This window comes from Vulpes lagopus, chromosome 8 (genome assembly GCF_018345385.1).
Source record: "Vulpes lagopus strain Blue_001 chromosome 8, ASM1834538v1, whole genome shotgun sequence".
NCBI classification, from domain to species: domain Eukaryota; kingdom Metazoa; phylum Chordata; class Mammalia; order Carnivora; family Canidae; genus Vulpes; species Vulpes lagopus.
Window position 1 is genome coordinate 3,360,496 of NC_054831.1, and position 13,593 is coordinate 3,374,088.

Below are 13,593 nucleotides of genomic sequence, written 5' to 3' on the forward strand. Positions count from 1 at the left end.
AAAACTGATCATTGCCCTATTTTCTCGTTCAGGTTCCCACTTGGTGCTTAGACACATTCAAAATGAGGAAACATCGACATTTGCCCTTGGTGGCCATCTTTTGTCTTTTTCTCTCAGGCTTTTCTCTTACCCGTGCCCAACAGCAGCAAGCAGGTAAGATCCGGAAACATTTCTTACTTTTATTCAAAGGAATATGTTCTCTGATTGTAGATCTTAGACCTCATGAGCTTGAGATAGAACTTAGACTTGCTTTGAAGGAATGGTGAAGCCCCTTGTTATGGGATGTTCATTCAGTGTACAGACTTTTCCAGATGCTCTGTATCCAGTGAGAGATGGCTTATTTTTGCTAAAACTTGGGTTTGATATCTTGGAGTTGTTTTGCAGGCGGTTTGTTTTTACATTGGGCATGAGCAGAAACTCTGTATCACAAACATTTTGCCAAATGAAGAGCTCTTCCACATTTCTGGCACTGCTTCGGTCTCACACCATATAAAACCAGGACAAGACAATTACGAGAATGAACATTATTCTTCCTTGAAAACAGAACACACGGATCACCCTTCCTCTCTAATTCTAGATGCAAAAAGACATTTTTTCATGTAGAATCACCACATCTTTAAAAAATCAGTTTCTCAAAACTATTTGAAAACATAGATCCGAATTAACCCTCTTAAGAGTTTGCTTGCAGAGTTTTAGAAAACTTAGGAATACTCGTGCATTATGAGCTCGGAGGGACGGCCTCAGGTCTTCCTCCCCTTTGCCTGGAGGGTTGGGCCTCTGGCAGGGATCCTCCTGCCTGAGGTCCATGGTCCTTAGATGGCAGGGAGGTGAGCACCACCTTAAGGAAAGGGGGGCATTGCTTGAAGCGTCAGGGCAGCCTGAGGTAAGTAGAGTCCAGGAGCTTGCTGTGTGCAGCCAGCCTGGCCTACGGCGCAGAAGGGCACTCTTTGGCCACCCACAGCCTGGCACTCTGAGCCTCCAGCTTCCACTTTTGAGAGAGGACTGGGTTCATCTTTGAAAACCATAAATAGTGTTCCATATCTGCAAAGGCTTTCCTGGCCCCGAAAAATACATAGGAAGTAGTTAGAGCACTAACCTCCTGCTAAAAAGTCTGAGAAAAATGAGACGCTGCCTTTCTCTACAGTTTCACGAGTCTTCATGTAAGGAAGACAGGTTGATTACATTTATTTTTCTTGCAAATTATCCGAAGTGCTGGAGGCTAGCTAAAGTAAAGCAGTAGAAGTTCTCACTGTTCCTTCTTCTCGGGGCTCAGAGCCCAAACTGAAGGATGAACTCGTAAAACGCCGGTTGGCTGCCTCTGATGGGAGATAGGCTTCTGGTCTCATCAGGTGGGTCTTGGGGGCTCAAACTGTCACAGGGAATTCCTGAGTTGAAAGACACTCCAGGGACTGTCCCCCTCCCCATTCTGGAGCCTGCTACTGGCTCACGTATGGGGTCATTGCATATGGGACTGGGGCCAGCGAGTGGCCACCAGCAGGTGTCGCGCCCCCGCGGCCAGGTGCCCGCGGCTCAGGTAAGTCGGCCTCCGGGCGGGGCTCCCGGGGGGCAGCGCAGTACAAGGCCGGGCAGCGTAGGCAGGAAGGCTTTGCGCCGCTAGGAAGTCCTTGCCTGAACAGGAGAAACATCTAAACCACTGTCTTTTTTTAAAGATGTCAAAAATGGTGCTGCTGCCGATATAATATTTCTAGTGGATTCCTCTTGGAGCATTGGAAAGGAACATTTCCAACTTGTTCGAGAGTTTCTGTATGATGTTATAAAATCTTTAGCTGTGGGAGACAGTGATTTCCGTTTTGCTCTGGTCCAGTTCAACGGCAACCCACATACCGAGTTCCTGTTAAATACCTACCGTACTAAGCAAGAAGTCCTCTCCCACATTTCCAACATGTCTTATATTGGGGGAAGCAATGAGACTGGAAAAGGATTAGAATACGTAATGCAGCACCACCTCACTGAGGCTGCCGGAAGCCGGGCCGGGGACGGAGTCCCTCAGGTTATCGTAGTGTTAACCCATGGACACTCCGACGACCGCCTTGCTCTGCCCTCAGCGGAACTTAAGTCTGCTGACGCTAACGTGTTTGCAATTGGAGTTGAGGATGCAGATGAAGGAGCCTTAAAAGAAATAGCAAGCGAACCGCCCAATATGCATGTGTTCAACCTAGAGAATTTTACCTCACTTCATGACATAGTAGGAAACTTAGTGTCCTGTGTGCAATCATCCGTGGCTCCGGAAGGGGCTGGAGGCACGGAGACCCTTAAAGACATCACAGGTAATGGCAACATTGCCAGGCTGCTGCCCGCCTCGCTGTTCTTTGGACGTAAGCTTGGCAACCGCTGGCCTTAGAGCAAGCCCGTGGCTAGGGCGGGCGGGGGGCGGGAGGAGATGGCTCTTCGCGGGGCTAAAAACAAAGGTTTGACCGTGCTCTGGAGTCTCCTGAAATGGAGCTGTCACCTGCCTCCAAGGGGGTGTTCTGTGAAACAGGTAAATCTGGACTCTAAAGAACGCCTGTCTGCTATTAGGATCCCACCGGAGGCACTTCCCGGGTCGTACGAGGCAGGCATCTAACCCAGATCCCTGGCACCTGTTCCGGGAACGGAGGCTTCCTGGCAGCGAAGGCCGGTGCTGGAAGTGCCCGCAGAGCTTGCAAAGAGAGACAGTGATGGAGAGAGGCAAGAGGCCCTTCTCGGGAAGGAACCCCCAGGAGGGGGCGAGTCAGCCCCTGCAACAGCCCACGCGGGGGTCCCGCCCTGGGGAAGATGGGGACAGCAGGGGTGGACCGGGAGGGAGAGAGGGCCCTAGAGGCAGCCTGGTGTGTGAGCCACCGAGCACGGGGGAGACCGGGGGCAGACCGGGGGGTGAGGTAGTTTTGAGGGCTGCTCAGGGGCAGTCCTCGCGTGCAGAGTGTCCAGGGGATGGAGGGCCCCTGGGGAGGGGCGGCTGAGACCAGGGAGGCTAGTGCTCACCAGGGTTACCACACAGACGTTAAAGTCCCTGGAGGTGAACACAGGGTGTGTGGTGTGGGTGCAAGCTGAGCGTGATGTGAAGGAGTCCCTTAGGAAGGACAGAGATCCTCCAGGGCACTTAGCTCTGCCCAGGAGGTGGAGGATCCTCTGAACAAGAGGAGCGAGTGGGGAGCAGCCTCAGAAAGCAGGCTCCGCACCCCAGAAATGACCCTACGAGCAAGATCCGCCCGTTCCTCCTAAGCTTTCCAAAGTGGTCACCCCCCCGCCCCCAGGGGCTCAGAGATAGGAAGTCGAAAGTCGGCCTCTCTCATTAATTCAACAGGTTGGATGGAGCGTGGGGAAGAAAGAGTTGAGATTTTGAGGCATAACTTGGCCAATCTAAAGGGCCGCGTGGGAGGGGCATGTGGAAAGACACGAGGGCATGTGGAGTCTGGTCTTATTCCAGAAAGGTGTAGCTTTCTGGATTGAGATCAGGTAATGGGGGAATTGTAGGAACACAGTACGGGTGTCAGGTTCCCGAAACAGATTCAGAAAGCGAGCGCTGGAGAAGTAGTTGATGGATATCGGGAGAAGGAACAGTCGTCTTGGGCAGATGGAGTTGAGAAGAGAGAAGGGTTCCAAGGACTGACCAACCCCAAGTTGTTCATCGAGGGTCTCCCCATTGGTCATCCATAAGCTCAGCTGTGACAGGTGTGGGAACTCTAAGGCCCTTGCCAGCAGGTCTACTTCTGACAGGGGAGCAAGCAGCGGCCTGGATTATTTACATTTGACACCAGAACGTGTTCTCTGCTATGAGTGACACGCCTCACGTATGTTTTATGACGGACGTGTCGATCTTGCCAGATTATAAGAGAAGGATCTGGGGAACCACCCCCAAGAGCATCCCAAAACAAATGCTCTGGGCCACAAGGAAACGACATGAGAGTATCTATGATGACCTCTTATTCTCTCCCATAGTCTCAGTGTCAGTAGTTCACCGACCATCACCTTTCTGAATGGAGGGATGAGAACTCATCCATATGGAAACAGTGAAGGGATCAGTAGAGAAACGGGACGTGTTTTCTCTATTGCTGGTTTGGCCGACTCGGGATGAGTTTGCCTTTGTGACTTTGACCATTCTTTAAACGAACAATGAGCCTGTCAATAGAGTACGTTTCCACACAGGTGATAAAACCTTTGTTTTTATGCCAAGAAAGCATCTCCGTCTTCTAGTATCCAAGCCACTAGCAGCTCCAGGGTGGAACATTAATCTGTTTATGTTGCCTTTTCTGATTAACTTCACTTTGCAATTCCTCCAGTATCACATCCCACTGCATGTTCCACAGCAAAAAGTAAAATAATAATCATTCTCTGCTTATGGTTTTTGGGAGAGGTAGTCAGAGGGCAGTATAGAGATTGCTAGTAAGTTAGGGCTATTTCTTCCCGTTACCTGTCCACCAGGTAACTTCTCCCCATAGAGTGTTCTAGATCGTAAAATATGGATGTATATACAATGCTAAAGGTCCCCGCTATTCTCTTTTTATTAGATTACAACTTTATTTGGGTAAATGTCATTCTACACAGGTGTACGTGAATGAAATATCATAGGTTTACTTCTGCAAACTCATTAAGTTTGATTCTCAGTATTTGCACAACCATAAGGTGACTTTTGCCTAATAAATCACCAAATGTACTGATGTATTATGGCAGCTTGGTGGATAAAATATTAGTTGGAGAGGATTTTTTTTTAAAAATTTTATTTAAATTCAATTTGCCAACAAGTCCCCAGTGTTCTTAAATGAACTCTACTCAAGTACTCAGTCTCTGGAGATTGTGTTTTTAAAAATTTCTTTGCCATTCTTTTGTAAATGCATGCCACTAAGAAACAAAAAGCTTTGCACTGAAGCGAAAGCTAAAAGTGGCCTGTATTCAGTGAGGATTTTTGTGTGAGCCTTCTTTTCTTTGTAAAATACAGATTCAAAGCACTCACGAAATCAATCTACAATTTAATGTTTGCATAGGAAGTATGTATGTGATCTTTTTATTTTTATTTAAAAGAGGAAGCATCCCATGAGCTAAGGAAGGCATTGTACCCACACAAATATGCTCAGGTTTCCAACTGTTTCCTAACAGTGTTTCCAACAGCGTTAAAAGAGCCTGATTTTTCCATGGACATCCTGAAAGTTTTCAATAGTAAATGCCACAGAGGGTGTGATACATGAGCCGTTAAAGCAGCAAGCCAGACAACGTCATGTTTTTACTTTTAGTGACACCTGGTTATCCTTAGGGTTAATCTTGGTCATTGGTACGGCTTGCGGTACACAAGAACCCATAGCTCCCGTGTCTGTCTGAGGCTTCGGCTCTCCTGGATAACACAGCATGCCCTTGTGTGTCCATCATTGTGTGCATTAGAGGACAGTGTTGTTTTTTTCAGTGATGACAAATTATCCAACATTTTTCTATGACCTGCTGCTCTTCAGCTTTTAGGAGAGAAAAGTTCAAGGATTTTCTCATAGGGCTTCTCTTTATGTATCATAAAGAGAATTTCCTGGAAATTGCACCCAAAACAGAATAATAGTGGGATAAATTAATGAAAAAGTAAAACTAATAAGGAATGTGTCAGCCTGGTTTTAGGCATCATTTTTCTCTTACTGGCCCTAGCTAGGCTCATAGCTAATCCTTCTTTTAAGGGACTTGGTGTGCTGAGTAAGTGGCAGATCTACCATTGCCTCTCTGGGGCATTGGTTCAGGCCTGGATAATGTTGAGGAATATAGTGGTGTGATTGGCAGAGCCTCAGGCCTCTGACTCAAATGACACCATGGGCCATTTCTGTGGCACTGCATCCTCCCAAAGATCCCTCAGGAATCTTATGTTTTGGCTAAAGAGTAGCAAATGCTCTGGCATGCTTAGCAAGGGCCCCCTGTTATTTCATACTTTTGTGTGACATTTATAAAAAATACAAGATCTTAATTACTGTAGCAAATTAACCCTTTCATTAGATCTCATATTTCCAAGCTGATATCTTTCCCTACACAAGGAACTCCTCTGCAAAAATGTCAGGAGTTTTGTGAAAGTGGGGGAAGAAAGAGCTGTTCTGATTCTAGTAATCCCTGGCTCATCTGACACTATGAGAGTATTTGGGAAAGAACAGACTATCACTATAGCAAAATTCTTGAATTTTATGATATTAGATTTATATCCTGTTTCCATAGCGAAGATAAAAGCAATTTTGCTGGCATAAGAAAAAATTCATTTTACATGTAAAAACTGACCACTGACCACTAACAAGGTCAGAAGGAAAAGTTTTATGTATCATGTTGTGATTATACCCTAAATACAGCTTCCTAAAATCTCAGAATATAAATATCATATATGCTCACATAGAATCATTTCCTGTTCCTGACACACATTTAAGTTATTAAAAAGTATTCACCAAACTGATTTGGCTTTTTTTCTAGTTTTAAATAAGTCTGATTTAAATGTTCTAGGTGACCCTTTGAAATATTCTACTTAGGTTTATAAATTATTGATTGCCACTCCTTACACAGTGCTGCTGTGTAACCCCCATTCTCTGTAACGGGATGGGAGTCTCTAGCTTGCCATTGTGGGGAGAAGAGAGGCCTAGGTCTCCGATCTCATGTCCATCTGTATAGCCCCAGAGCTAATTCTGATTCAGGGTTTATTAGAAGCTTGTGATCTGTGTAGGCAATCAGTTTAGGATGTCATAAAAATAAGGTTGGATAATTATGTCATGACTGGTTTCATATCACTCTCCTTAACATTGTTCTGCATTATGTGATTGAATACAGAGGCAATAGCAAAAACACATGAGCAAGACATCTAGCCTAATCCCAGACCTGCATGTGAATTCCATGCAACTAAACATCATATGAAAAAAGAAAAGACCTTGATGTAATGAGCACTGGGTGTTATATACAACTGATGATTTACTGGACTCTACATCTGAAACTAATGATACACTGTATGTTAACTAATTGAATTTAAATAAAATCAATTATTAAAAAAAAGAAAAGATCAACCAAACATCTCAGAAAGTATTTTTAAGATGAAAACTTTTACGTTAGCTTGAGTTTTTCCTTTCAAATTCACAGAGTTGCATGGCTGCTGCCATTTTGTTTTTTTAAAGAAAAGAGAAGAAACCGTTGCTCAAAGGAATCAAGTGTCTAACATACTGGGATGATAAGTCACCAAACCGTGAACCTGAGATTCTGTTTCCTAGCTGTGGATTTGGACAAAGAAAATTCCTATAATTACTTGAGGATTATAAGAGAAATGTCCAAAATTTAGAAACCACGTTTGGACCTCTGTTCATAGCACGCACCCCCTTATCTTCTCCTGTGGGTATAGTAACGCACAATTCCATGCAATGACATCTCCCACCAAATTTCATAGAAATTTCTAGAATATGTGCCCATGATTTCTCAGAAAGGTGACTACAATGTTTTGAAGTGTAACTACAGAGGTGGCGCAAATGAAAATCCGATAAAAATGCCCCGTTTTACACCATGGTTCCTAAGAAGTTGCCTCTTATCCATTCAGAATGCAGAACTGAAAGAGAATTTCACATTCCTTAATCAACATGTGTTTTGTTTGTCCATATTTCGTGTTTCTTATTGGTTTCCAAAGAAACATGTCAGAACACTGAACAATGCATGTGGTCACTTGTTCTAACGCTTTCACATTTTTTGCATTTCTTTCTTTTAAAGCACAAGATTCTGCAGACATTATTTTCCTTATTGACGGATCAAACAACACCGGAAGTGCCCATTTCGCAGTCATTCGCGACTTCCTTGTAAATCTCCTTGAGAGACTCTCAGTTGGAGCTCAGCAGATCCGAGTGGGGGTGGTCCAGTATAGTGATGAGCCCAGAACCGTATTCTCCTTGGACACCTACTCCACCAAGGCCCAGGTTCTGGATGCAGTGAAAGCCCTGGCGTTCACTGGTGGGGAGCTGGCCAATGTCGGCCTTGCCCTTGATTTCGTGGTGGAGAACCACTTCACCCGGGCAGGGGGCAGCCGAGTGGAGGAAGGGGTTCCCCAGGTGCTGGTCCTCATAAGTGCTGGGCCTTCTAGTGACGAGATCCGCGACGGGGTGGTAGCGCTGAAGCAGGCTAGCGTGTTCTCATTTGGCCTCGGAGCCCAGGCCGCCTCCAGGGCAGAGCTTCAGCACATAGCTACCAATGACAACTTGGTGTTTACTGTCCCGGAATTCCGTAGCTTTGGGGACCTCCAGGAGCAATTACTGCCGTACATTGTTGGCGTGGCCCAAAGGCACATTGTCTTACAACCGCCAACCATTGTCACAGAAGGTACGTATGCTCTTCTCGCCATCCGTGTGGGAGTGGGGTGTTTTGTGTGTTGGTTTTTGTAGAAGTCAGGCAGGCACCTACAGAATGATCCACCTCAGGAGAACCTGTAAGTACCCACAGTGGAGCCCTTCTGACATGCACCAGCTCTTGGATGTGATGTCCGTGCTTGTCGCAGTGTTGGGAAAGACACAAGATCTGTGAGTGAGTGGGAAGCTCCTGTTAATGCATGCATTGTCAAGAAAGTGTGCTTTTTAAGGGCAATTCAAGAAAGCTGTTACTCTGAGGCTACTGAGCATCATCGTATTGTTTACTTACGATCCAGTCATCTGAAAAATGGATCTCAGGGTCTCATTGCAATTCTGAGAAAATTAGTCCCTGGACTTTGGCACTGCCTCTAAGCCAGTGTGTTACCAGGTGTGCTCGTAGGTACGTGAGGGCAGACCCTATGCTGGGTACTGACAGCCACACTTCTGAAGGTAAGAAACAACAAAGCACTCACTTGGTGGCATATTTATGAGATGCTGTTTTCCTGTGCTTGTCAGATTACTGAGTAGTTCCTTCAAGTGGTGAAATCATGACGTACATTCAAATGGAGGGCCTTTGGCGAAAGAGATCGAATGGAGTAATTTATAAACGTAAAACAAATCATATCACCTAACAAATATGCATTTAACAAATGTGGGAGGAGAGAATGTGTTTTCAAAATGTAAAGAAGAATATAGCTGTGCCTGAGGCTTTGGCAGTTAGAGTTTAGGCAGATCCGATTGTACCAAGTTACCTCGACTGGCGATCTCATCTGTCCGCCAGAGATTACCAACGGTATTCCGCATTATTGCTGGGTAGGGAAAATCAGAATTGATGCCAAATTCCATCCTGAGAATCCCCTTGATATTTCTAGACATCCTTCTGATTGGAATACGACCCACGAAGGTTTCTCTGGATTTGTACACTTTTGGAAACAAACAGATGGTTTCCATAGGTTTCCTCAACATTGAGAAAACACCACGGCTGTAGCCGGGGGACGTGGCCTTTGATCCTGGGTCTTATGTGAACCAGCTGTGCCATCCTGGGCAGGCCGCACAACTTCCCTGGGCTCCAATTTCTTGAATTTATGACAAAGAGCTACACTAGATGAAGACATTTTCTGTCCCAGGAGGAGCTCCACACTCTTCTTCTTGGGCAGCACATGCTCTGAGTTCAGTTTTCCCTAGTGAGAGCGTTAGGTCCTTACTCACAAACATCTTTGACCTTTGTGACTACTTTGAATACTCAACAAAGATTCTTGGCTATCTGGTGTGGACAGTATGCCAAGCACTGGACACAGCAGTGCTGGTGGACGAGAGCGACACGGCCACTGGCCTGTTACAGGGTAATGGGAAGATGGTGGAAGGGCAAGCCAACGACCAGACACAGTATTGGGAGTGTGAGAAGGTAGATGAGGGTGCCCTGGGGCTGTAAGGGGAGGACTAGGGGGGGAGAGAGCTTCAGACTGGGTGGCTAGCGAAGGCCTGTTAGAGAAGCTGCAGGATAGAAAGGGGACAGCAGATTAAGAGCAGAGGGACAGTGTTCCAAGGGATGGTGGCCCTGCAACGCAAAGGAGCCTGGCCTCTTTCCAGGACTGTTGGAAGGCAGTGGGGCTGGAGCTCACTTGATCCACGGAAGGCTGGAGAAGCAACTATTTTGGGGGTAAACACAAACATCTTTGTCCTCACCGTGTCATGTTTGAGGTGAGCATGGGCACTGGGTGCTGACAGTCACAGACAGTCACATGTGGGTTCAGAGGAGAGGTGTGGGAGTGTGGCTGGGAGAGAGACAGGGCCTACGGGGCCAGGCCAGATGGGTAAGGAAAGGAATGCTCTCGAAAGTGACCTGGGAGGGCGGTCAGTGCAGGGAGATGCCGGAGTGGAATGTTGGAAGCCTGGCAAGGATGGTGTGTCTCGAGGGCGGGAGAGGTGGCTTGTGTCCAGAGCTGCTGAGAAGCTCAGTTGGATGAGACCGAGGGCTCCACTGCATGTGTCCCCATGGAGGTCATTGGTGGCCTTGGCAGATCCTTGTCACTGTAGCACTGGTGGGGGGTGGGGAGGAGAGGCAGGAGGAGACAGGGAGGGCAGAGGACGAGCCCTGAGAGAGGTAGAGGTGCCTGTGGAGCTGAAGGCATGTCCTCCAGTGGCTTCTGTTTTCTCAGTGACCCATGTGGTGAGATTGGGCTTGGGCCCGGGCCAGGTGTGAGCCAAGAGCAGGGGATGAAGTAGTCATCCTGGAGGCTGGGAGAGGAAAGCTTCCAGAACAGCACTGGCCCTCGTGGGCTGGTGCAGATTACCCGAGCAGCACAGCCCGGAGCAGGACGGGGGCTTTGTCAGGAACCGAGGCAAGGCCCCTGAAGGTGGGCTGCAGAGCCGATTGGGCAGATCTGGGGCCTAGCATGGTGGAGGCAGGTGGAGGGTGAGTGAGCTGCAGGTGGGAGGCCAGGCCGAGGGTGGGGGATGGCAGTCTCCGGAGATGGTAAGGACAGGTGGGGCCTGAGAAGCAGTTGCAGGGTAGCGGGTGGGAGGCAGCGCAGGAGGACAGGATTTACGGGGGGCCAAGGTCCTGAGTCATTGAGCATGATGGGAGTAGGGCAGTGAGGAGACAGCCCTGGGAAGAAGCGACAGGAGGGGTCTGGACATTTGCAAACAGCAGCACGGCAGAGCAAGGGCAGCCACCCCGGTCCCGGGCTTGTGAGGTCTGGGAGGATGTGATGTCCTCAGGGTGTGCTGGTGGCGGCCACCTCCGGAGGCGAGAACAAAAGCCCTCAGATCAGCAGGACCTTAGGTTCACCTCCCAACCAGGGTGTTTTGAACCCAGGCCCAGCAAAAGACAGCTCTGTCTGGGTTGGCATCACATGATAGGAAGGAGGATGTCACGCACTGAAGGGGGGCGAGAGGCTGCCCTCAACCTGCTGAGGGAGTCAGCCCGGTGATCGAGGATGACAGTTCACCTGTCTTTCTGCTCATCCACCATGTATGTTACCCACACGCACACACACAGACACACACGCACAATGCAGGAATCTCTGCTTTTCAGGTCAGAACTACTTGTACATCAATATGGAGGAGGGGTGTGTGTGAGTGTGTGCATCCGGGCAGGCTCACTGTCTGTGTGTGCATTAAACGTACACGTGCGGTTAGCTGTCTGTACGTATGTATGTCTTCTACGTCCATGTGGAGGGGAGGAGAAGGCAGGCCTGGGTCACACGCAGTGTCTTTTGCACACGCATGTAGTGAGAATTCCACACATCTGCACATCTCTATGGAGAGTTTAAGGACTTGGAACTCATCGTTCCCACACCACAAACTGATGCCAGAGCGATGATCCTGCATGCCTGTCCCCGGGTGCTTTGTGTCTGTGCGCATCTACATGTTTTCTCTTAAAAGAGGACAATTTGGATGAGTAATAATATAGTCAAATGTCAAGACACATAATCCACCTGACGGTGTGGAGCGGTAGGGCCTGCTCACGTCCAGATAATTATTTAACAGAGACAAGCATTCCTGCCTCAGCTTTAACCACTGATGTCCTTATAAGTCCTAAAAGCCCTAGCAGGTGTTTAGATGGGGTGTCGTGTCTGACCCAGTTCCTCGTGGTCATGGCTCAGGCCACCTGCTCACATGGCAGGTGGACACAAGCTCACAGGCACGAGGCAGTGACCTTGCTCAGGTGCTTTTGCTTTGTGGTTTATCACAGTCCTAGCACCTTCCCAACGCAGGTCTCTTGAATGGAAATACTTCAATGCCACTTGCTGGGTTTGACATCAGTTTCCTTTATGTAAGTTTTATGGTGTCAAGTAATTGTTTCTCTTTCCTTCGCCTGAAAAACCCAGGCTTGAAGAGTAGAACGGGAGGGAATGGGGATGTTTGTGCCATCAGCTTGGCAGGAGATGTTCATGACGTCACAGTTGTGAAATGAAGGGCCCTCTGAGTAGACACTGATGCCTCCTTTAATTATTTAAGCTGCTATGGCTTCATTCTGACTTTCAAATCTAACCTATAGACTTTTGGCAGAAAAGAGCTTCCTGGCTTTTTTTTTTTTTTTTTTTTTTTTTTTTACTGATACTGCGCTAAACAGGCGGTTACTAAAACTCAATTTGTTTTCTTGCAACTATTTTGTGAAATGGACTAAGAGTGGGTGGGGGTGGGAGGGTCAGGAGCCCATCCTGCCACCACACACAGGGAGAATGCAGCTGGCACTAATGTGTGTGTTACGACAGATTCTTCAGGGGGGTCCCACTGACTTCACGCTGGCCCGAGCAAACGGGAATGCCCTTGGAGTGGAGTTGGTTGTATAGAGGGTCTTAGCTGGACGCGATAGGTAAGGCCATTCTACTCACCTTATGATGTTGCTACCTACAGTCATTGAAGTCAACAAGAGAGACATAGTTTTCCTGGTGGATGGCTCATCCGCACTGGGACTGGCCAACTTCAATGCAATCCGCGACTTCATTGCCAAAGTCATCCAGAGGCTGGAGATCGGACAGGATCTAATCCAAGTGGCAGTGGCTCAGTATGCAGACACTGTGAGGCCCGAGTTTTATTTCAATAGCTACCCCAATAAAAGGGAAGTCATTGCCGCCGTGCGGAGAATGAAACCCATGGAAGGCTCGGTCCTGTACACGGGCTCCGCTCTGGACTTTGCTCGGGACAACCTGTTCACTAGTTCGGCTGGCTACCGGGCCGCCGAGGGGGTCCCTAAGCTTCTGGTGCTGATTACAGGCGGTAAGTCCCTAGATGAAATCAGCCAGCCCGCCCAGGAGCTGAAGAGAAACAGCATCATGTCCTTTGCCGTTGGGAGCAAGGCGGCCGACCAGGCTGAGCTGGAAGAGATTGCATTTGATTCCTCCCTGGTGTTCATCCCCACCGAGTTCCGAGCCGCCCCTTTGCAGGGCCTGCTGCCCGGCTTGCTGGCGCCTCTCAGGACCCTCTCCGGAACCTCTGAAGGTATGATGGGGAGGAAGTCAGAGCACGGCAGGGTGGTCTGCAGGCAGAGCCTTTGAGAAAAGCAAAACAGAACAAAACCAAGTCTGATTTGTGCTCAGCTGAGAGATAGGTCTTAAATGATGGAAACAAGAGCCACAAACGAGATTTATTTCAGGCTTCCTTTTACCCTGAGTTGGAGATTGTGTGACCCCAATGCCATATGATACAACGGTATGTCTGCCAATGTCATAGGATGAGAATTGCATGACTTCACATGCCATCAAATAGAATCCTATGGCAGAGACTATAGGGCCAGGGGTCACCTGTACTTATAGCTTCTGGCCTAGCC

The 13,593-nt window shown here is 48.0% G+C and overlaps 1 protein-coding gene across 1 annotated transcript in view; it reads left to right on the plus strand.

Moving 5' to 3' along the window:
- Nucleotides 1-13,593, plus strand: part of COL6A3 (collagen type VI alpha 3 chain) — a 78,625-nt gene that overhangs the window by 11,700 nt on the left and 53,332 nt on the right. The window contains exons 2-5 of the mRNA XM_041766094.1: nucleotides 33-153; nucleotides 1,671-2,288; nucleotides 7,690-8,292; nucleotides 12,681-13,265. Coding sequence (XP_041622028.1) covers nucleotides 63-153; nucleotides 1,671-2,288; nucleotides 7,690-8,292; nucleotides 12,681-13,265 — 1,897 coding nt within the window. The 5' untranslated portion in view covers nucleotides 33-62. The remainder of the gene's footprint in view (nucleotides 1-32; nucleotides 154-1,670; nucleotides 2,289-7,689; nucleotides 8,293-12,680; nucleotides 13,266-13,593) is intronic.